Source organism: Panulirus ornatus, chromosome 9 (genome assembly GCF_036320965.1).
Source record: "Panulirus ornatus isolate Po-2019 chromosome 9, ASM3632096v1, whole genome shotgun sequence".
Lineage (NCBI taxonomy): Eukaryota > Metazoa > Arthropoda > Malacostraca > Decapoda > Palinuridae > Panulirus > Panulirus ornatus.
Genome location: NC_092232.1, coordinates 40,613,146 through 40,637,996, shown reverse-complemented (window position 1 = coordinate 40,637,996; position 24,851 = coordinate 40,613,146). Strand labels below are relative to the sequence as shown.

The 24,851-nt window shown below is 41.9% G+C and overlaps 1 protein-coding gene across 2 annotated transcripts in view; it reads left to right on the top strand.

Moving 5' to 3' along the window:
• The window catches only part of rogdi (rogdi atypical leucine zipper), a 125,840-nt gene that overhangs the window by 86,317 nt on the left and 14,672 nt on the right, over positions 1 to 24,851 (top strand). For both annotated transcript variants that reach the window (XM_071665070.1, XM_071665071.1), the window contains exon 6: positions 16,645 to 16,854. In XM_071665070.1, coding sequence (XP_071521171.1) covers positions 16,645 to 16,854 — 210 coding nt within the window. The remainder of the gene's footprint in view (positions 1 to 16,644; positions 16,855 to 24,851) is intronic.

Below are 24,851 nucleotides of genomic sequence, written 5' to 3'. Positions count from 1 at the left end.
GACAAGTGAATTGGGAGGTAAGTTTGAATGGAGAAAAACTGGAGGAAGTGAAGTGTTTTCGATATCTGGGAGTGGATTTGGCAGCAGATGGAACCATGGAAGCGGAAGTGAGTCACAGGGTGGGGAGGTGGGCAAAGGTTCTGGTAGCGTTGAAGAATGTGTGGAAGGCAAGAACGTTATCTTGGAGAGCAGAAATGGGTATGTTTGAAGGAATAGTGGTTCCAACTATGTTATATGGTTGCAAGGCATGGGCTGTAGATAGGATTGCATTGAGGAGGGTGGATGTGTTGGAAATGAAATGTTTGAAGACGCTATGTGGTATTCGGTTCCTTGATCGTGTAAGTAATGAAAAGGTAAGAGAGATGTGTGGAAATAAAAAGAGTGTGTTTTGAGAGAGCAGAAGAGGGTGTGTTGAATTGGTATGGTCACATAGAGAGAATGAGTGAGGAAAGATTGACAAAGAGGATATATGTGTCAGAGATGGAGGGAATGAGGAGGAGCGGGAGACCAAATTGGAGGTGGAAGGATGGAGTGAAAATGATTTTGAGCGATCAGGGCCTGAACGTACAGGAGGGTGAAAGGTGTGCAAGGAATAGAGTGAATTGGAATGATGTGGAATACTGGGGTGGACGTGCTGTCGATGGATTGAACCAGGGCATGTGAAGCATCTAGGGTAAACCATGGAAAGTTTTTTGTGGCCTGGATGTGGAGAGGGAGCTGTGGTTTCGGTGCATTACACATGACAGCTTGAGAGTGAGTGTGAACGAACGTGGCCTTTGTTGTCTTTTCCTAGCACTTCCTCGGGGGATGTTATTTCATGTGTGGCGTGTTGGCGATGGGAATGGATGAAGGCAACAAGTACAATCTGTACATGTGTATATATTTATATGGCTGTATATGTATATGTATGCATATGTTGAAATGTATAGGTATGTGTGTGTGTGGGTGTGTATGTATATACTTGTGTATGTGGGTGGGTTGCGCCATTCTTTTGTCTTTTTCCTTGCACTACCTTGCTAATGTGGTAGACGTTGATTAAGTACAATAAATAGTTATGAATAAAAAAGAATGTAGATAATTACAGTAATAGTAATGATAATATCCCTGGGGATAGGGGAGAAAGAATTCTTCCCATGCATTCCTCATGTGTCATAGAAGGTGACTAAAGGGGACGGGAGTGGGGGGCCAGAAACCCTCCCCTCCTTGTATTTTAACTTTCTAAAAGGGAAAACAGAAGAAGGAGTCATGCGGGGAGTGCCCATCCTCCTTGAAGGCTCAGACTGGGGTGTCTAAATGTGTGTGGATGTAACCAAGATGAGAAATAAGGAGAGATGGATAGTATGTTTGAGGAAAGGAACCTGGATGTTTTGGCTCTGAGTGAAACGAAGCTCAAGGGTAAAGGGGAAGAGTGGTTTGGGAATGTTTTGGGAGTAAAGTCAGGGGTTGGTGAGAGGACAAGAGAAAGGAAGGAGTAGCACTACTCATGAAACAGGAGTTGTGGGAGTACGTGATAGAGTGGAAGAAAGTATATTGAAAGTGGATGGATAAAGATGGGTGATTATTGGTGCATATGCACCTTGGCACGAGCAGAAAGATCATGAGAGGCAAGTGTGTTGGGAGCAGCTGAGTGAGTGTGTTAGTAGTTTTGATGCAAGAGACCGGGTTATAATATGGGTGATTCGAATGCAAAGGTGAGTAATGTGGCAGTTGAGGGAATACTTGGTGGACATGGAGTGTGCAGTGCTGTAAATGGAAATGGTGAAGAGCTTGTAGATTTGTGTGCTGTAAAAGGACTGGTGATTGGGAATACCTGGTTTAAAAAGAGAGATATACATAAGTGTATGCATGTGAGTAGGAGAGATGGCTAGACAGCATTATTGGATTGTGTTACTTGATAGGCATGCGAAAGAGAGACTTTTGGATGTTAATGTGCTGAGAGGTGCAACTGGAGGGATGTCTGATGATTATCTTGAGGAGGCAAAAGTGAAGATTTGTAGAGGTTCTCAGAAAAGAAGAGAGAATGTCGGGGTGAAGAGAGTGGTGAGAGTAAGTGAGCTTGGGAAGGAGACTTGTGTGAAGAAGTACCAGGAGAGACTGAGTGCAGAATGGAAAAAGGCAAAAGCAAAGGACGTAAGGGGAGTGGGGAAAGAATGGGATGTATGTAGGAAGCAGTGATGGCCTGCGCAAAAGATGCTTGTATCATTAGAAGTGTAGGAGGTGGACAGATTAGAAAGGGTAGTGAATGGTGGGATGAAGAAGTAAGATTGTTAGTGAAAGAGAAGAGAGAGGCATTTGGATGATCTTTGCAGGGAAATGATACAAATGACTGTGAGATGTATAAAGGAAAGAGGCAGAAGGTCAAGAGAAAGATGCTAGAGTTGAAAAAGAGGGCAAATGAGAGTTGGGGTGATCATTGAATTTTAGGGAGAATAAAAAGATGTTTTGGAAGGAGGTAAATAAAGTGCGTAAGACAAGAGAACAAATGGGAACATCGGTGAAGGGGGCAAATGGGGAGGTAATAACAAGTAGCGGTGATGTGAGAAGGAGATGGAATGAGTATTTTGAACGTTTGTGTTAGATGATAGAGTGGCAGATATAGGGAGATATGGGGAGAATGATTTGGTAAACAGAAAGGTAGTAAAAGCTTTGCGGAAGATGAAAGCCAGCATGGCAGTGGGTTTTTATGGTATTGCAGTGGAATTTATTAAAAATGGGGGTGACTGTGTTGTTGACTGGTTGGTAAGGATATATAATGTATGTATGACTCATGGTGAGGTGCCTGAAGATTGGTGGAATGCATGCATAGTCCTATTGTACAAAGGCAAAGTGGATAAAGGTGAGTGCTCAAATTACAGAGGTATAAGTTTGTTGAGTATTCCTGGGAAATTATATGGAAGTGTATTGAGTGAGAGGGTGAAAGCATGTACAGAGCCCCAGATTGGGGAAGAGCAATGTGGTTTCAGAAGTGGTAGAGGATGTGTTGATCAGATGGATAAAGGTGAGTGCTCAAATTACAGAGGTATAAGTTTGTTGAGTATTCCTGGGAAATTATATGGAAGTGTATTGAGTGAGAGGGTGAAAGCATGTACAGAGCCCCAGATTGGGGAAGAGCAGTGTGGTTTCAGAAGTGGTAGAGGATGTGTTGATCAGATGGATAAAGGTGAGTGCTCAAATTACAGAGGTATAAGTTTGTTGAGTATTCCTGGGAAATTATATGGAAGTGTATTGAGTGAGAGGGTGAAAGCATGTACAGAGCCCCAGATTGGGGAAGAGCAGTGTGGTTTCAGAAGTGGTAGAGGATGTGTTGATCAGGTGTTTGTTTTGAAGAATGTATGTGAGAAATACTTAGAAAAGCAAATGGATTTGTATGTAGCATTTATGGATCTGGAGAAGGCATATGATAGAGTTGATAGAGATGCTCTGTGGAAAGTATTAAGAATATATGGTGTGGGAGGAAAGTTGCTAGAAGCAGTGAAAAGTTTTTATCAAGGATGTAAGGCATATGTACGAGTAGGAAGAGAGGAAATTTGCGGCAGGGGTGTGTGATGTCTCCATGGCTGTTTAATTTGATTATGGATGGGGTTGTTAGGGAGGTGAATGCAAGAGTTTTGGATAGAGGTGCAAGTATGCAGTCTGTTGTGGATGAGAGGGCATAGGAAGTGAGTCAGTTGTTGTTCGCTGATGATACAGCACTGGTGGCTGATTCGGGTGAGAAACTGCAGAAACTGGTGACTGAGTTTGGTAAAGTTGTGAAAGAAGAAAGCTGAGAGTAAATGTGAATAAGAGCAAGGTTATTAGGCACAGTAGGGTTGAGGGACAAGTAAATTTGGAGGTAAGTTTGAATGGAGAAAAGCTGGAGGAAGTGAAGTGTTTTAGACATCTGGGAGTGGATTTTGCAGCGGATAGAACCATTGAAGTTCTGGGAGCATTGAAAATTGTATGGAAGGTGAGAACATTATCTTGGAAAGTAAAACTGGGTATGTTTGAAGGAAGAGTTGTTCCAACAATGTTATATGGTTGCGAGGTGTGGGCTATAGATAGAATTGTGCAGAGGAGGGTGGATGTGTTGGAAATGAGATTTTTGAGAGCAATATGTGGTGTGAGGTGGTTTGATTGAGTAAGTAATGAAAGGGTAAGAGAGATGTGTGGTAATAAAAAGAGTGTTGTTGAGAGAGCAGAAGAGGGTGTTTTGAAATGGTTTTTCACATAGAGAGAATGAATGAGGAAAGATTGACGAAGAGGATATATATGTCAGAGGTGGAGGGAACGAGTAGAAGTAGGAAACCAAATTGGAGGTGGAAAGATGGAGTGAAAAAGATTTTGAGCGATCGGGGCCTGAACATGGAGGAGGATGAAATGGATGCAAGGAATAGAGTGAATTGGAACGATGTGGTATACCAGGGTTGACGTGCTGCCAGTGGATTGAACCAGGGCATGTGAAGTGTCTTGGGTAAACCATGGAAAGTTTTGTGCGGCCTGGATGTGGAAAGGGAGCTGTGGTTTCGGTGCATTATTCATGACAGCTAGAGACTGAGTGTGAACGAATGTGTCCTTTGTTGTCTTTCCCTAGCGCTACCTTGCGTGCATGCAGGGAGGAGGGGGTTTTCATTTCATGTGTGGCGGAATGGCGACGGGAATGATTAAAGGCAGCAAGTATGAAGTATGTACATGTGTATATATGTATATGTCTGTGTATCTATATATATGTATACGTTTAGATGTATAGGTATGTATATGTGCGTGTGTGGACTCGTATGCATATACATGTGTATGTGGGAGTGGGGGAGGAATTGGATGTATTTAGGGAAGCAGTGATGGCTTGTGCAAAAGATGCTTATGGCATGAGAAGCATGGGAGATGGGCAGATGAGAAAGGGTAGTGAGTGGTGGGATGAAGAAGTAAGATTGTTAGTGAAAGACAAGAGAGAGGCATTTGGACAATTTTTGTAGGGAAATAATGCAAATGACTGGGAGATGTATAAAAGAAAGAGGCAGGAGGTCAAGAGAAAGGTGCAAGAGGTGAAAAAGAGGGCAAATGAGAGTTGGGGTGAGAGAGTATCATTAGATTTTAGGGAGAATAAAAAGATGTTTTGGAAGGAGGTAAATAAAGTGCGTAAGACAAGGGAATCAATGGGAACTTCAGTGAAGGGGAGGGGGGGGGCTAATGGGGAGGTGAAAACAAGTAGTGGTGATGTGAGAAGGAGATGGAATGAGTATTTTGAAGGTTTGTTGAATGTGTTTGATGATAGAGTGGCAAATATAGGGTGTTTTGGTCAAGGTGGTGTGCAAAGTGAGAGGGTTAGGGAGAATGATTTGGTAAACAGAGAAGAGGTAGTAAAAGCTTTGCGGAAGATGAAAGCCAGCAAAGCAGCGGGCTTGGATGGTATTGCAGTGGAATTTATTAAAAAAGGGTGTGACCGTGTTGTTGATTGGTTGGTAAGGTAATTTAATGTATGTATGACTCATGGTGAGGTGCCTGAGGATTGGCGGAATGCTTGCATAGTAACATTGTACAAAGGCAAAGAGAATAAAAATGAGTGCTTAAATTACAGAGGTATAAGTTTGTTGAGTATTCCTGGTAAATTATATGGGAGGGTATTTAGTGAGAGGGTGAAGGGATTTACAGAGCATCAGATTGGGGAAGAGCAGTGTGGTTTCAGAAGTGGTAGAGGATGTGTGGATCAGGTGTTTGCTTTGAAGAATGTATGTGAGAAATACTTAGAAAAGCAAACAGATTTGTATGTAGCATTTATGGATCTGGAGAAGGCATATGATAGAGTTGATAGAGATGCTCTGCGGAAGATATTAAGAATATATGGTGTGGGAGGCAAGTTGTTAGAAGCAGTGAAAAGTTTTTATTGAGGATGTAAGGCATGTGTACATGTAGGAAGAAAGGAAAGTGATTGGTTCTCAGTGAATGTAGGTTTGTGGCAGGGGTGTGTGATGTCTCCATGGTTGTTTAATTTGTTTATGGATGGGGTTGTTAGGGAGGTGAATGCAAGAGTTTTGGAAAGAGGGGCAAGTATGCAGTCTGTTGTGGATGAGAGAGCTTGGGAAGTGAGTCAGTTGTTGTTCGCTGATGATAGAGCGCTGGTGGCTGATTCGTGTGAGAAACTGCAGAGGCTGGTGGGTGAGTTTGGTAAAGTGTGTGAAAGAAGAAAGTGAGAGTGTATGTGAATAAGAGCAAGGTTATTAGGTACAGTAGGGTTGAGGGACAAGTCAATTGGGAGGTAAGTTTGAATGGAGAAAAACTGGAGGAATTGAAGTGTTTTAGATATCTGGGAGTGGATTTGGCAGCGGATGGAACCATGGAAGCGTAAGTGAATCATAGGATGGGGGAGGGGGCAAAAGTTCTGGGAGCGTTGAAGAATATGTGGAAGTCGAGAACATTATCTCGGAAAGCAAAAATGGGTATGCTTGAAGGAATAGTGGTTCCAGCAATGTTATATGGTTGCGAGGCATGGGCTATGGATAGGGTTGTGCGGAGGAGGTTGGATGTGCTGGAAATGAGATGTTTGAGGGCAGTATGTGGTGTGAGGTGGTTTGATCGAGTAAATGATAATAGGGTAAGAGAGATGTGTGGTAATAAAAAGAGTGTGGTTGAGAGAGTAGAAGAGGGTGTTTTTGAAAGGGTTTGGTCACATGGAGAGAATGAGTGAGGAAAGATTGACCAAGAGGATATATGTGTCAGAGGTGGAGGGAATGAGGAGAAGTGGGAGACCAAATTGGAGGTGGAAAGATGGAGTGAAAAAGATTTTGAGTGATCGGGGCTTGAACATGCAGGAGGATGAAAGGCGTGCAAGGAGTACAGTGAATTGGAACGATGTGGTATACCGGGGTCGACGTGCTGTCAATGGATTGAACCAGGGCATGTGAAGCGTCTGGGGTAAACTATGGAAAGTTCTGTGGGGCCTGGATGTGGAAAGAGAGCTGTGGTTTCGGTGCATTATTACATGACAGCTAGAGACTGAGTGCGAATGAATGCGGCCTTTGTTGTCTTTTCCTAGCGCTACCTCGCATACATGAAGGGGGAGGTAGTTTTTATTTCATGTGGCGGGATGGCGATGGGAATGAATAAAAGCAGACAGTATGAATTATGTACATGTGTATATATGTATGTGTCTGTGCGTGTATATATATGTATACATTGAGATGTATAGGTATGTATATTTGCACCGAAGCTGCAGCTCCCTTTCCACATCCAGGAGCCAGAAAACTTTCCATGGTTTACCCCAGATGCTTCACATGCCCTGGTTCAATGCATTGACAGCATGTCGACCCCAGTATACCACCTCATTTGTATTCACTCTATTCCTTGCACGCCTTTCACCCTCCAGTATGTTCAGGCCCCAAACGGTCAAAATCTTTTTCACTCCATCCTTCCACCTTTAATTTGGTCTTTCACTTTTCGGTACCTCCATCTCAGACTTATATGTCCTCTTTGTCAATCTTTCCTTACTCATTCTCTCAATGTGACCAGACCATTTCAATATACCCTCTTCTGTTCTCTCAACCACACTCTTCTTATTACCACACATTGCTCTTACCCTTTCATTACTTTCTCGATCAAACCGTCTCACACCACATATCATCCTCAAACATCTTGTTTCAAACACATCCACCCTCCTCTGCATAACCCTATCTATAGCCCATGCCTTGCAACCATATAACATTGTTGGAAACACTATTCCTTGAAACACCCATTTTTGCTGTTTGAGATAACATTCTCACCTTCCACATTTTTTCAACGCTCCCAGAACCTTTGCTCCTCCCCCACCCTTTGACTCACTTCTGCTTCCATGGTTCCATCCTCTGCTAAATCCACTCCCAGATATCTAAAACACTTCACTTTCTCTAGTTTTTCTCCGTTCAGACTTACCTCCCAATTAACTTGTACCTCAACCCTACTGAACTTAATAATCTTGCTCTTATTCACATTTACTCTCGGCTTTCTCTTTCAACATTCTTTATCAAATTCAGTCACCAACTTCTGCAGTTTCTATCTGGAATCAGTAACCAGCACTGTGTCATCAGCGAACAATAACTGACTCACTTTCCAAGCCCTCTCATCCACAACAGACTGTATATTTACCCCTCTCCAAAACTTGCATTCACCTCCCTAACAACCCCATCCATAAACAAGTTAAACAACCACGGAGACATCACGCACATCTGCCACAAACCAAGATTCACTGGGAACCAATCACTTTCGTCTCTTCCTACTCGTACACATGCCTTGCATCCTCGATAAAAACTTTTCACTGCTTCCAGCAACTTACCTCCCACACCATATACTCCTTGTACAGAGCATCCCTATTAACTCTTATCATAAGCCTTCTCCAGATCCATAAATGCTACATACAAATCCTTTTTTTTTTCTAAGTATTTCTCACATACATTCTTCAAAGCAAACACTTGATCCACACATCCTCTACCACTTCTGAAACCACACTGCTCTTCCCCAATCTGATGCTCTGTGCATGCCTGTACCCTCTCAATCAATACCCTCCCATATAATTTTCCAGGAATACTCAACAAACTTATACCTCTGTAATTTGAACACTCACCTTTATCCCCTTTGCCTTTGCACAGTGGCACTATGCATTCATTTTGCCAATTTTCAGATAATTCATCATGAATCATACATACATTGAATATCCTCACCAACCAGTCAACAACACAGTCACCTCCTTTTTTAATAAATTCCATTGCAATACCATCCAAACTTGCCATCTTACTGGCTTTCATCTTCCACAAAGCTTTCACTAGCTCTTGTTTACCAAACCATTCTCCCTGACCCTCTCACTTCGCATACCACCTCGATCAAAACACCCTATATCTGCCACTCTATCATCAAACACATTCAACCAACTTTCAAAATACTCACTCCATCTTCTCACTTCACCGCTACTTGTTATTACCTCCCCATTAGCCCTCTTCACCAATGTTCCCATTTGTTTTTTGTCTTACACACTTTATTTACCTACTTCCAGAACCAAAGCATCTTTTTATTCTCCCTAATATTTAATGAAACTCTCTCACCCCAACTCTCGTTTGCCCTCTTTTTCACCTCTTGCACCTTTCTCTTGACCTCCTACCTTTTTCTTTTATACATCTCCCAGTCATTTGCACCACTTCCTGCAAAATTTTCCAAATGCCTCTCCCTTCTTTTTCACTCAAAATCTTACTTTTTCTTTCCACCTCTCACTACCCTTTCTAATCAGCCCACCTCCCACCTTTCTGATGCCACAAGAATCTTTTTTTGCACATGCCATCACTGCTTCTCTAAATGTATCCCATTCCTCTCCCACTTACGTTATGTCATTTGCTCTCACCTTTTTCCATTCTGCACTCAATCACTCCTTGTACTTCCTAACACAAGTCTCCTTTCCAACCTCTCTTACTCTCACCACTCTCTTCACCCCAACATTCTCTCTTCTCTTCTGAAAAACCTCTACAAATTTTCACCTTTGACTCCACAAGATGATGATCAGACATCCCTCCAGTTGCCCCTCTCAGCACAGTATCATCCAAAAGTCTTTCACATGCGCTTCACATGCCCTGGTTCAATCCATTAAGAGCACGTCGACCCTGGTATACCACATCGTTCCAACTCATTGTATTCCTTGCCCGCCTTTCACCCTCCTGCATGTTCAGGCCCTGATCACTCAAAATCTTTTTCATTCCATCTTTCCACTTCCAATTTGGTCTCCCACTACTCCTCGTTCCATCCACCTCTGACACATATATCCTCTTGGTCAATCTTTCCTCACTCATTCTCTCCATGTAACCAAACCATTTCCATGTGAGTAAACCATATCAAAGCACCCTCTTCTGCTCTCAACCACATTTGTTTTTATTACCACACATCCCTCTTACCCTTTCATTACTTACTCAAACAAACCATCTCATATAACATATTGTCCTCAAACATCTCATTTTCAGCATGTCCACCCTCCTCCGCACAACTCTATCTGTACCCCACGTCTCACAACCATATATCATTGTTGGAACCACTATTCCTTCAAACATACCCATTTTTGCTTTTCAAGATAACGTTCTCGACTTCCACACATTCTTCAACGCTCCCAAAACTTTCACCCCCTCCCCCACCCTATGATTCACTTCCGCTTCCATGGTTCCATCCGCTGCCAAATCCACTCTTAGTTATCTAAAACACTTCACTTCTTCCAGTGTTTCTCCATTCAAACTTACCTCCCAACTGACTTGTCCCTCAACCCTACTGTACCTAATAACCTTGCTCTTATTCACATTTACTCTCAGCTTTCTTCTTTTACACACTTTACCAAACTCAGTCACCAGCTTCTGCAGTTTCTCATTCGAATCAGCCACCAGTGCTGTATCATCAATGAACAACAACTGACTCGCTTCCCAAACCCTCTCATCCACAACAAACTGCATACTTGCCCCTATTTCCAAAACTCTTGCATTCACCTCCTTAACAACCCCATCCATAAACAAATTAAACAACCATGGAGACATCATGCACCCCTGCCGCAAACCAACATTCACTAAGAACCAATCACTTTCCTCTCTTCCTACACGTACACATGCCTTACATTCTCGATAAAAACTTTTCACTGCTTTTAACAACTTGCCTCCCACACCATATATTCTTAATATCTTCCTCAGAGCATCTCTTTCAACTCTATCTTATGCCTTCTCCAGATCCATATATGCTACATACAAATCCATTTGCTTTTCTAAGTATTTCTCTATCCCTGGGGATAGAGGAGAAAGAATGCTTCCCATGCATTCCTCACGTGTCGTAGAAGGCGATTAAAGGGGACGTGAGTGAGGGGCTAGAAACCCTCCCATCCTTGTATTTTAACTTTCTATATGGAGAAACACAAGAAGGAGTCGCGTGGGGAGTGCTCATCCTCCTCGAAGGCTCAGATTGCAATGTCTAAATGTGTGTCGATGTAACCAAGATGAGAAAAAAGGAGAGATAGGTAGTATGTTTGAGGAAAGGAACCTGGATGTTTATGATCTGAGTGAAAAAAGCTCGAGAGTAAAGGGGAAGAGTGGTTTGGTAATGTCTTGGGAGTAAAGTTTAGGGTTATTGAGAGGACGAGAGCAAGGGAAGGAGTAGCACTACTCCTGAGACAGGAATGGTGGGAGTATGTGATAGAGTGTAAGAAAGTAAACTCTAGATTGATATGGGTAAAACTGAAAGTGGATGGAGAGAGATGGGTGATTATTGGTGCATATGCACCTGGGCATGAGAAGAAAGATCAGCAGGTGAGTGACTGTGTTAGTAGTTTTGATGCATGGGACCGGGTTATAGTGATGGGTGATTTGAATGCAAAGGTGAGTAATGTGGCAGTTAAGGGAATAATTAGTGTACATGGAGTGTTCAGTGTTGTAAATGGAAATGGTGAAGAGCTTGTAGATTTATGTGCTGAAAAGGGACTGGTGATTGGGAATACCTGGTCTAAAAAGAGATATACATAAGTATATGTATGTAGGTAGGAGAGATGGCCAGAGAGCATTATTGGGTTACGTGTTAATTGATAGGCACGTGAAAGAGAGATTTTTGGATGTTAATGTGCTGAGAGGTGCAACTGGAGGGATGTCTGATCATTATCTTGTGGAGGCAAAAGTGAAGATTTGTTGAAGTTTTCAGAAAAGAAGAGAGAATGTTGGGGTGAAGGGAGTGGTGAGAGTAAGTGAGTTTGTGTAGGAGACTTGAGTGAGGAAGTACCAGGAGAGACTGAGTACAGAATGGAAAAAGATGAGAACAAAGGAGGTAAGGGGAGTGGGGGAGGAATGGGATGTATGTAGGGAAGCAGTGATGGCTTGTGCAAAAGATGCTTGTGGTATGAGAAGCATGGGAGGTGGGCAGATTAGAAAGGGTAGTGAGTGGTGGGATGAAGAAGTAAGATAATTAGTGAAAGAGAAGAGAGAGGCATTTGGATGATTTTTGCAGGGAAATAATGCAAATGAGTGGGAGATGTATAAAAGAAAGAGGCAGGAGGTCAAGAGAAAGGTGCAAGAGGTGAAAAAGTGGGCAAATGAGAGTTGGGGTGAGAGTATCATTAAATTTTGATTTCAACTTTCTAAAAGGGAAATCAGAAGAAGGAGTCATGCGGGGAGTGCTCATCCTCCTCGAAGGCTCAGATTGGGGTGTCTAAATGTGTGCGGATGTAACCAAGATGAGAAAAAAAGGAGAGATAGGTAGTATGTTTGAGGAGAGGAACCTGGATGTTTTGATTCTGAGTTAAACGAAGCTCAAGGATAAAGGGGAAGAGTAGTTTCAGAATGTCTTAGGAGTAAAGCCAGGGGTTAGTGAAAGGACAAGAGCAAAGGAAGGAGTAGCACTCCTCCTGAAACAGGAGTGGTGGGAGTATGTGATAGAGTGTAAGAAAGTAAACTGATATGGGTAAAACTGAAAGTGGATGGAGAGAGATGGGTGATTATTGGTGCATATGCACCTGGGCATGAGAAGAAAGATCATGAGAGGCAAGTGTTTTGGGAGCAGCTGAGCGAGTGTGTTAGTAGTTTTGATGCACGAATAAATGTATACATATCAACATATGCATACATGTACATACACATATGCAAACATATACATATGTCCATGTGTACATATTCATATTTCCTAGCCTTCATCAATTTCTGGCACTATCCTGCCCCAGAGGAAACAGCATCTCTAGCCCTTGCATCAGTATGATAGTGCCAGGAAAACATACAGAAAAGGCCTCATTCATTCACTCTCAGTCTCTAACTGTCTTGTGTAATGCACCAAAACCACAGCTTCCTATACACATCCAGACCCCCCATGGTTTTCCCCAGATATTTCACATGCCCTGGTTCAGACCATTGACAACACGTCAAACCCAATATACCTTCGCTCCAATTCAATCTATTACTAGTACACATCTCTCACCCTCCTGTATGTTCAGACCCCAATTGCTCAAAATCTTTTTCACTCCATCCATCCACCTTCAATTTGGTTTCCTGCTTCTCCCTGTCCCCTCCACCTCTGACACATAAATCCTCTTTGTCAACCTCTCCACATTCATTCTCTCCATATGTCCATACCAGTTCAACACACCCTCTTTTGCTCTCTCAACTACACACCTATTTATTACCACACATCTCTTACCCTTTCAATGCTTATGTGATCAAACCACATCACACCACATATTGTCCTCAAACATTTGATTTCCAACACAGCCCCCCTCCTCTGTACAAAACTATCTATAGCCCATGCCTCGCAACCATATCCTGCTGTTGGAACTTCAAGCTTGCCCATTTCTGCTCTCTGAGATAACATTCTCTCTTTCCACACATTCTTCATCGCCTCCAGAACCTTCACCCCCTCCACCACCCTATGACTCACTTCTGCTTCCATGGTTCAGTTCCTCTGCTAAGTCCACTCCCAGATATCTAAAACACTTAGATTCCTCCAATTTTTTCCATTCAGACTTACATCTCAACTAACTTGTCCCTTAAATCTGCTGAACCTAATAACCTTGCTCTTAATCACATTTACTCTCAACTTTCTCCTTTCATACACTTTCCAAACTCGGTCATCAACTTCTGCAGTTTCTCATTCAAGTCAGCCACTCGTGCTCTATCATCAGCAAACAAAAACTGACTCTCTTCGCAGGCCCTCTCATCCCCAACAAATTGCGTACCAGTCCCTCTCCCCAAAACTTTTGCATTTACCTCCTTAACCACCCTATCCATAAACAAATTCAACAACCATGGGGACATCACACACCCTTGCCGCAGACTGACCTTCACCGGGAACCAATCACTCTCCTATGTTCCTACTCATACACATGCCTTATACCCTTCCTAAAAACTTCTCTGCTTCTAGTAGCTTAACTCCCACACCATATACTCTTAAGACCCTCCACAAAGCATCTCTATCAACCCTATCATATGCCTTCTCCAGATCCATAAATACTACATACAAATCCATGTTTTTCTGGGTATTTTTCACAAACGTTCTTCAAAGAGAACACTTGATCCACACATCCCCTTCCACTTCTGAAACCTGAATGTGATGCTCTGTACATGCCTTCACTCCCTCAATCAATACTTTCCCATGCAATTTTCCAGGAATACTCAACAAACTTATGCCTCTGTAGTTTGAACAATCACCTTTATCCCCCTTGCTTTTATACAATGGCACTTTACATGCATTCGGAAGGCACTTCACCATGATTGAATATCCTCACCAACAAATCAGCAAAACTGTTATCCCCTTTTTTAATAGATTCAACAGCAGTACCATCCATACCTGCCTCCTTGCTGGATTTCATCTTCTGCAAGGTTTTCACCTCCTCTTTCTTAGCCAAACCATTCTCCCAGACCATCTCATTTCGTGCACCACCCTGACCAAAACATCCTACATCTGCCACTCTTTCATCATACACATTCAGCAAACCTTCAAAACACTCACTCCATCTTCTCACTTCTTCACTCCCTGTTATCACTTCCCCCCTTGTCCCCTTCACCGATGTTCCCATTTGTTTTCTTCTTTTATGCATGTTATTTACCCCCTTCCAAAAGATCTTTTTATTCTCCCTAAAGTATGATGATACTCTCTCACCCCAATTCTCACTTGCCCTCTTTTTCATCCTTTGTTTTTCCTCATGACCTCCCGCCGCTTTCTTTTATACATTTCCTAGTCATTTGCACTCCTACCTTGTATCATCCAAACGCCTCTTTTCTTTTTCACTAACAACTTTATTTCTTCATCCCACCATTCACTACCCTTTCTATTCTGCCATCCTCCCACCTTTCTCATGCCACATGCATCTTTTGCACATGCCATCACTGCTTCCCTAAGTACATCCCATTCCTCACCTACTCCCTTCATGTCAGTTGCTCTCATCTTTTGCCATTCTCCACTCAGTCTCTCCTGGTACTTCCTCACACAAGTCTCCTTTCCAAGCTCATGTACTTTCACCACTCTCTTCTCCCAACATTCTCTCTTCTTTTTTGAAAACCTCTACAAATCTTCACCTTTGATTCCACAAGATAGTGATCAGACATCCCACCAGCTTCCCCTCTTTGCACATTAACATCCATAAGTCTCTCTTTTACACACCTGTCATTTAACACGTAGTCTATTAATCCCCATTCACCATCTCTCCTACTCACTTGTATATATTTATGTATGTCTTTCCTTTTGAACCAGGTATTTCCAATCAACAATCTTATTTCAGCACACAAATCCACAAGCTCCTCACCTTTTCCATTCAGAACAATGAATAACCTCTGTACACCAGTTATGCATTCAACTGCCATATTACTCACCTTCACATTTAAATCACCCTTCACTGATATCCAGTATCGTGCACCAAAGCTGCTGACACACTCACTCACCAAAGTGGAGGTGGAAGGATGGAGTGAAAAAGATTTTGAGTGATTGGGGCCTGAACATACAAAAGGGTGAGAAGTGTGCAATGAATACAGTGAATTGGAAATGTCGTATACTGGGGTCGATGTGCTGTCAGTGACTGAACCAGGGCGTGTGAAATGTCTGGGGTAAACCATGGAAAGGTCTGTGGGGCCTGGATGTGGATAGGGAGCTGTGGTTTCGGTGCATTACACATGACAGCTAGAGACTGAATGTGAATGAATGTCGCCTTTTTTTTTTTTGTTTTTCCTGGAACTACCTCACTGAAGCAGGGGGTAGCGATTCTCTTTTCTGTGAGGCAGAGTAGCACCAGGGATAGATGAAGGCAAGGAAGTATGAATAAGCATATGTGTATATATTTATGTCTGTATACGTATATGTGTATATGGTGATATGTTTGTATATGTGTGTGTATGGGAGTTTATGTATATATGTGTATATATCCCTGGAGATAGGAGAGAAAGAATACTTCCCATATATTCCCAGCTTGTTGTAGAAGGCAACTAAAAGGGGAGGGAGTGGGGGCAGGAAATCCTCTCCTCCTGTTTTTGATTTTCCAAAAGAGGGAACAGAGAAGAAGAACAAGTGGGGATATTCCCTCTAAGGCTCAGTTTTCTGATCTTAATGCTACCTTGCTAAAATGAATGATGATGATGTGTACATAGGCCATTCTTCATCAGTTTCCTGGTGCTACTGTCGTGGAAAGTGGTGATCAAGTATGATAAATAAAATAGATATACATGATGACATTTAGACCATCATGGAAACAGTTGATGAATTAAAGGATTATTTTAAGAATCTACAAAGGCTATGGTCATGTATTCATCAAGCTTGCCAGAAGACACTGAAGATTGTGTGTTGAGTCTTGGCCAGCCTCCAAGCTACTACGCACAAACACACACACTTTGCAATGTATTTGTCTTTGGTTTGTTTATGTAAGTGTTTTAGGTGATGAGCACTTAAATCTGGCATTCAGTGTCAACAAAGGTTTTGTATGGTTTTATAGTATTTTTGTTTAGGCTTGGAAGGGGGTATGTTGATTTATGCTCCTGATTATCTATCATCACTGGTGAATGGATCCATACCCATAGGCATAGTTTTATAACTTTTGTACTTAGTTTAGTCATGTGTTAAGATTCTTTTACATCCCACAAGCTACAGTCATAAAGAATTTTCTAGTTTTGTGCTAATTTCACCAATTTTGATTTGAAGAGTATTATAGAACTATTTATTTCTTACTTCCAGAAATCCTTAACACCACCTTTACCTGGTGATATAGCAGTCAGCTTCTACCTTCAAGCTCACAAGCTTGTCCTTGCTGTGTACCATCTTTCCAATTCTGCTGGGACCATGAAGTTTGAGAGTGTACAAGCAGAGTGTGCTGTCCCGTGGCTCAGTCCAGTCCTTGTCTGTTTTACTACAGCACTTCATCTTGCCCACCAACTCAGAGACAAGGTCAGTATTTTCTCAGTAAAGGGCATCATCTCTTCCTTTGTCAAGCAATGGGTTCACAAGATTGTATTTCTAGGTAATTTTAGAAAAAATGGCTGTTAACATTGCATTATTATATGTTAACTTAGGCACAAGGAAGAGGTCAATAATAGGGAAACTATGGTGTGGATATTGTTATGCTAAGGTGGAAAGGCACTACTGGCACAGAACACTTAGTAACTGATGGCTTAACACAATTCATACTATGGGAACTACTTCCCTTACTTTGTGGTGGCAGAGCAACCTAGCTAAAGGTTACTTTCAAACTCTTTCCTCTTAAGAAGAAAGAAAAAACCTAGCAAGGCATGCAGATCTTGTTTATGAAAAATTCTCCTTAGATCTTACGTAGCTTTCATGTACTTGGAAAGATTGAACACTTCACCCACAATTTTCTTCAGCTCAAGTGTATCAGATTCGAGACAGATGTGTGCTTTGCTTGTTTCTTGAATGCCTGAAAAAACAAGTTCAAAGAAACAGGTGTAGGATTTTAGATTTAGACCTGCACTGTTAGAACCAGTCATTTTTATTTTACTGGGAGCCATGAGTTACCTTGTTGCAGTAAAGAGCAAATTTACTGTCTTAACCCTTCTTTATTATTATGTTGTCTCTCTCACACTCACTTTAACTCTTGACCGTAGACTCTTGGATTTTTTGCAGCACGATTCACTTTTAGTGAAAACAAAAATATCATTACTATATTTAAATCTGTCAAGAGACTTTCACAAGGGAGAAGGAAGAGAGACTATTTTAGAGTTCAAATTTTTTCTAGACGTTTCTTATATATATATATGCACCCAGAGGTACTTTTGATAGTTACGTGTGTATGATTTACTTCTTTTAAATCTCTCCTAGTGGGGTCTTAAAGTGATCTGGTGGATACTCTATCAAGTTGCAAGTCTGTCTCACACATAGATAGTTGCAATTTCTTTCCCACAAAATTATAGTTTTATCCTGGCCTTTTTTCATTATAACCTTTTTAAATTTGGTTACATTTTATTTACCTTGCATTCAACTAGATTTAGAGCTTATGTAGTTTTGTTAAAGGGAATCTCAGTCCTGAGTATTCCTTATAGCTTTCATTAGCATTGTCTTCAAATATTTTCAAGTTTTTAATTCTATTAAGTCATTGACATAAATCAGGATTCAGGCAGCACAATGACTTAGCCCTATGGGACATTACTAGGTAAATTAATGGAATTTGAAAAGACTCCTCTGATATGTCTTTCATTTTCAGGGAATTCAGAAATGTTTTGGAAACTTTTATCCCCTTTTTTTTGACAGGGTTGACCTGTGTTTGTGTTTTATTTCTATGTATTACCTATTTTTCATCCTTGGGGATCAGGGAAAAAGAATACAGCCCATGTATTCCCTGCATGTCATAGAAGGCAACTAAGAAGGGCAGGAGTGGGTGGCTAGCAATCCTCCTCCCTGTATTACTTTCCAAAAGAAGGCACAGAGCAAGAAGCTAAATGAGGAATTTTCCCTCTAAGGTTCTATCATCAGTTCTTGATGCCACCTTGCTCACATAGCAAATGGTTGGCATGTATAAAAAAGAATACCTATTTTTATAATGTGAGGAAGAAAGTTGGCACTTTGGGCCCTGTCTGTTCAACTTTCTTAACCATAAGTTAGCTTTTTAAACAGTTATATGACCAGCATTTACAGTTTCATTGCTTAGTTTATTATAACCATCCAACATCCTTACACCACAACAGCACTTCATGATCATCTAACAAGATTTTGCCATGCTTCTTGGTATGGCTTCTAGTTCCCCTGCAAAACTGTGATACATAGCTTCGCATCATAGCTCGGCTTTCTTAATTCTTGTACCATATTATATATGGTTGCCTTTCTTTAGACTCTCTCATTTGAATGTTAATGCTTCTTAGGGCATGGTGACCAGACCTGATAAGCTTATTGCAATTTTGTTCAAGTGTGTGCAGTGAATGGTTTACAGAATGCCCATCATTCATTTACTCAAAAGCAATTTTGATATTTTCCATGGCCACCTTTTCTCACTTATTCTCTCCATAGGGCCAACCCTTTTTAGCATACCATCTTCAGCTCTTTCAACCATGCCCTTTTTATTACCACGCCTCTGTTTACCCTCTCATTACTTAGTCAAATCACCTCACACCACATATTGTTGTCATACATTTTTTCTCTAAAACATCCACCCTCCTCTACACAGCCTTGTCTAATAGATAGCCCGTGCATTACTTCTATACTATATTGCTGGGAGTACTTTATTTCAAACATGCTCACATTTGCATTCCCAGATAACGACCTCTCTTTCCACACATTCCTCAGTGCTCCCAGAAACCTTTGCTATGACACTTACCTCATGACTCATTTTTGCTTCCTTGTTTTATTTACTACTATGTCCATTCCCAGGAATCTAAAACTTTTTGCTTCCTTCAATTTTCTTCATTCAAACTTGCACCCAACTAACCTGTCCCTTTGCCTTGTTAAACCTAATTACCATGCTTTTATTCACTTATACCCTCTACTTCGTTAAACCCAATTACCATGCTTTTATTCACATTTACCCTCTACTTTCGCCTTTACACACACTCCCAACCTTAGTCACCAACTTTTGCAATTTCTCTCTCGAATCTACCACCAGTGCTTCATAAGCAAATTACAACTAAATTACTAGGCCCCTTCATCCCCTACAGACTGCATACTTGCCCCTCTTTCCAAGAATCTTGCATTTACCTCCCTCACCACCCCATCCATAAAAAAAGAAACAGTCATAGTGTTATCACACACCACTGCCACAGACCAGCCTTCACTTGAAACCACTCACTCACTTATCTTCCTTTTCATACAAATGCCTTAGACCGTCAATAAAATCTTATTCCTGCTACTAGCAGGTATATTTCTGCACCATTTATTCTTTACACCTTCTTGAAGGTATCTTTTATCAACTCTATCATATGCTTTCTTCAGATCCACAAATGCTGTATACAAATCATCCTGTTAGTCTAAGTATTTCTCTCACATTATTTAAAGCAGACACCAGATCAACGCATCCTTTACCACTTCTGAAACCACATTGTTCATACCCATTCTGATGCTCTGATGCCTTCACCATCTTGATCACCACTCTGCCATAAAATGTACCAGGTACATCTTAGAAAATTTATACCTCTGTAGTTTGAACACTCACCTTTATTTCCTTTGCTTTTTTATTTATTCAGACTTTGTCGTTGTCTCCCGCATTAACGGGGTAGCGCAGGGAAACACGAAAGAATGGCCCAACCCACCCACATGCATATGCATATACACATACGCGCATATACATACCTATAAATTTCAACGTATACATACATATACATACACAGGCATATAGATATATACACATGTACATATTCATACTTGCTGCCCTCATCCATTCCCGTTGCCACCCCGCCTTACATGAAATGGCACCCCCTGCCCCGGTGCGTGCTTGAGGTAGCGCTAGGAAAAGACAACAAAGGCCACATTTGTTCACAGTCAGTCTCAAGCTGTCATGCGTAATGCACCAAAACCACAGCTCCCTTTGCACTTTTCATGGTGTACCCCAGACGCTTCACATGCCCTGGTTCATTCCATTGATGGGAGAAAGAGTACTTCCTACGCATTCCCTGCGTGTCGTAGAAGGCGACTAAAGGAGATGGGAGCTGGGGGCTAGAAACCCTCCCTTCCTTATGTTTTAACTTTCTAAAAGGGGAAACAGAAGAAAGAGTCATGCAGGGAGTGCTCATCCTCCTCAAAGGCTCAGATTGGGGTGTCTAAATTTGTGTGGATGTAAGCCTTGCTTTTATATATTGGTAATATAAATGTATTCTGCCAATCTTTGGGCTCCTCAATATGTACCATGCATACATTGAAAATCCTAACTAACCAATCAACAACACAGCCAACCCCTTTTCTTGATAATTTCAAGTGCAGTACCATCCTCTCCAGCTGTCTTGCCACATTTCATCTTACATAAGGCTTTCACCACCTCTTTTCTCCTATCCGAACCAGTCTCCATGACTCTCACTTGACATGCCACCCCAACCCAAACTCTTACATCTGCCACTCTACCATCAAACATATTCAGTTCTTCAAATTACTCTCTCCATCTCCTCTTTACTTCATCACTAACTCTTAACACTGTCCCATTTGGCCCCTTCACCTATGTTTCCATTTGTTCCATCTTTTACCTAACACTGTGCACCTCCTTCCAAAACATCTTGTGTATTATCCCTGGGGATAGGGGAGAAAGAATACTGCTCGTATATCTCCTTAGTGCCATAGAGGGTGACTAAAAGGGAAAAGAGGAAAGAGCTAAATGAGGATATTTTATCCTCTAAGACTCAGTCATCAATTCTAGATGCTGCATTGCTCATTTGTGAAATAGCAAAAATGCATGAAAGGGAAAAGTACATGAGCTGCTGAGGCAAATCATGGAAAGGCCTGTGGGGATAGGAATCTGTGGTGTTTTTGCATTACACATAACAGAGAATGGATATGAGCAAATGTGGTCATTCTTCATTTGTTCCTAGCACCACCTCCCTAACATGGGAAACTGCAAACGTGAAAAAAGCAATATTATATTTATTTATTTATTTTGCTTTGTCGCTGTCTCCCGCGTTAGCGAGGTAGTGTAAGGAAACCCACCCACATACACATGTATATACATACACGTCCACATACGTGGTATACATACCTATACATCTCATCGTATACATGTATATATACACACACACAGACATATACATATATACATGTGTACATAATTCATACTGTCTGCCCTTATTCATTCCCATTGCCACCTCGTCACACATGTAATAACAACCCCCTCCCCCCTCATGTGTGCGAGGTAGTGCTAGGCAAAGACAACAAAGGCCCCATTCGTTCATACTCAGTCTCTAGCTGTCATGTAATAATGCACCGAAACCACAGCTCCCTTTCCACATCCAGGCCCAACAGAACTTTCCATGGTTTACCCCAGATGCTTCACATGCCCTGGTTCAATCCATTGACAGCACGTCGGCCCTGGTATACCACATTGTTCCAATTCACTCTATTCCTTTCACGCCTTTCACCCACCTGCATGTTCAGGCCCTGATCACTCACAATGTTTTTGACTCCATCTTTCCACCTCCAATTTGGTCTCCCACTTCTCCTTGTTCCCTCCACCTCTGACACATATATCCTCTTGGTCAATCTTTCCTCACTCATTCTCTCCATGTGACCAAACCATTTCAAAACACCCTCTTCTGCTCTCTCAGCCACACTTTTATTTCCACACATCTCTCTTACCCTTACATTACTTACTGGATCAAACCACCTCACACCACATATTGTCCTCAAACATCTCATTTCCAGCACATCCACCCTCCTGCGCACAACTCTATCCATAGCCCACGCCTTGCAACCATACAACATTTTAGGAACCACTATTCCTTCAAACATACCCATTTTTTCTTTCCGAGATAATGTTCTCGACTTCCTACAGTCTTCAACGCTCCCAGAATTTTCGCACCCTCCCCCACCCTATGATTCACTTCCGCTTCCATGGTTCCATCCGCTGCCAAATCCACTCCCAGATATCTAAAACACTTCACTTCCTCCAGTTTCTCTCCATTCCCACTTGACTTGACCCTCAACCCTACTGTACCTAATAACCTTGCTCTTTTTCACATTTACTCTCAACTTTCTTCTCTCACACACTTTACCAGTCACCAGCTTCTGCAGTTTCTCACATGAATCAGCCACCAGCGCTGTATCATCAGCGAACAACAACTGACTCACTTCCCAAGCTCTTTCATCCACAACAGACTGCATACTTGCCCCTCTTTCCAAAACTCTTTCATTCACCTCCCTAACAACCACATCCATAAACAAATTAAGCAACCATGGAGACATCACACACCCCTGCCACAAACCTACATTCACTGAGAACCAATCACTTTCCTCTTTTCCTACACGTACACATGCCTTACATCCTCGATAAAAACTTTTCACTGCTTCTAACAACTTGCTTCCCACACCATATATTCTTTATACCTTCCACAGAGTATTTCTATCAACTCTATCATATGCCTTCTCCAGATCCATAAATGCTACATACAAATCCATTTGCTTTTCTAAGTATTTCTCACATACATTCTTCAAAGGAAACACCTTATCCACACATCCTCTACCACTTCTGAAACCACACTGCTCTTCCCCAATCTGATGCTCTGTACATGCCTTCACCCTCTCAATCAATACCCTCCCATATAATTTCCCAAGAATACTCAACAAACTTATACCTCTGTAATTTGAGCACTCACCTTTGTCCCCTTTGCCTTTGTACAATGGCACTATGCAATCCTCAGGCACCCCACCATGAGTCATACATACATTAAATAACGTTACCAACCAGTCAACAATACAGTCACCCCCTTTTTTAATAAATTCCACAGCAATACCATCCAACCCCGCTGCCTTGCCAGCTTTCATCTTCCGCAAAGCTTTTATTGCCTCTTCTCTGTTTACCAAATAATTTTCCCTAACCCTCTCACTTTGCACATCACCTCAACCAAAACACCCTATATCTGCCACTGTATCATCAAACACATTCAACAAACCTTCAAAATACTCACTCCATCTCCTTCTCACATCACCACTACTTGTTATCACCTCCCCATTAGCCCCTTCACAGAGGTTCCCATTTGTTCCCTTGTCTTACGCACTTCATTTACCTCCTTCCAAAACATCTTATTCTCCCTAAAATTTAATGATACTTTCTCACCCCAACTCTCATTTGCCCTCTTTTTCACCTCTTGCACCTTTCTCTTGACCTCCTGCCTCTTTCTTTTATACATCTCCCACTCATTTGCATTATTTCCCTGCAAAAATTGTCCAGTTGCCTCTCTCTTCTCTTTCACTAATAATCTTACTTCTTCATCTGACTACTCACTACCCTTTCTAATCAACCCACCTCCCACACTTATCATGCCACGAGCATCTTTTGCGCTAGCCATCACTGCTTCCCTAAATACATCCCATTCCTCCCCCACTCCCCTTACGTCCTTTGTTCTCACCTTTTTCCATTCTGTACTCAGTCTCTCCTGGTACTTCCCCACACAAGTCTCCTTCCCAAGCTCACTTACTCTCACCACTCTCTTCACCCCAGCATTCTCCCTTCTTTTCTGAAAACCTCTACAAATCTTCACCTTTGCCTTCACAAGATAATGATCAGACATCCCTCCAGTTGCACCTCTCAGCACATTAACATCCAAAAGTCTCTCTTATGCACGCCTATGATACGTAATCCAATAACGCTCCCTGGCCATCTCTCCTACTTACATATGTATATTTATGTATATCTCTCTTTTTAAACCAGGTATTCCCAATCACCAGTCCTTTTTCAGCACATAAATCTACAAGCTTCTCACCATTTCCATTTACAACACTGAACACCCCATGTATACCAATTATTCCCTCAACTGCCACATTACTCACCTTTGCATTCAAATCACCCATCACTATAACCCGGTCTCATGCATCAAAACTACCAACACACTCACTCAGCTGCTCCCAAAACACTTGCCTCTCATGATCTTTCTTCTCATGCCCAGGTGCATATGCACCAATAATCACCCATCTCTCTCCATCCACTTTCAGTTTTACCCATATCAATCTAGAGTTTACTTTCTTACACTCTATCACATACTCCCACCACTCCTGTTTCAGGAGTAGTGCTACTCCTTCCCTTGCTCTTGTCCTCTCACTAACCCCTGACTTTACTCCTAAGACATTTCCAAACCACTCTTCCCCTTTACCCTTGAGCTTCGTTTTACTCAGAGCCAAAACATCCAGGTTCCTTTCCTCAAACATACTACCTATCTCTCCTTTTTTCTCATCTTGGTTACATCCACACACATTTAGACACCCCAGTCTGAGCCTTCGAGGAGGATGAGCACTCCCCGCATGACTCC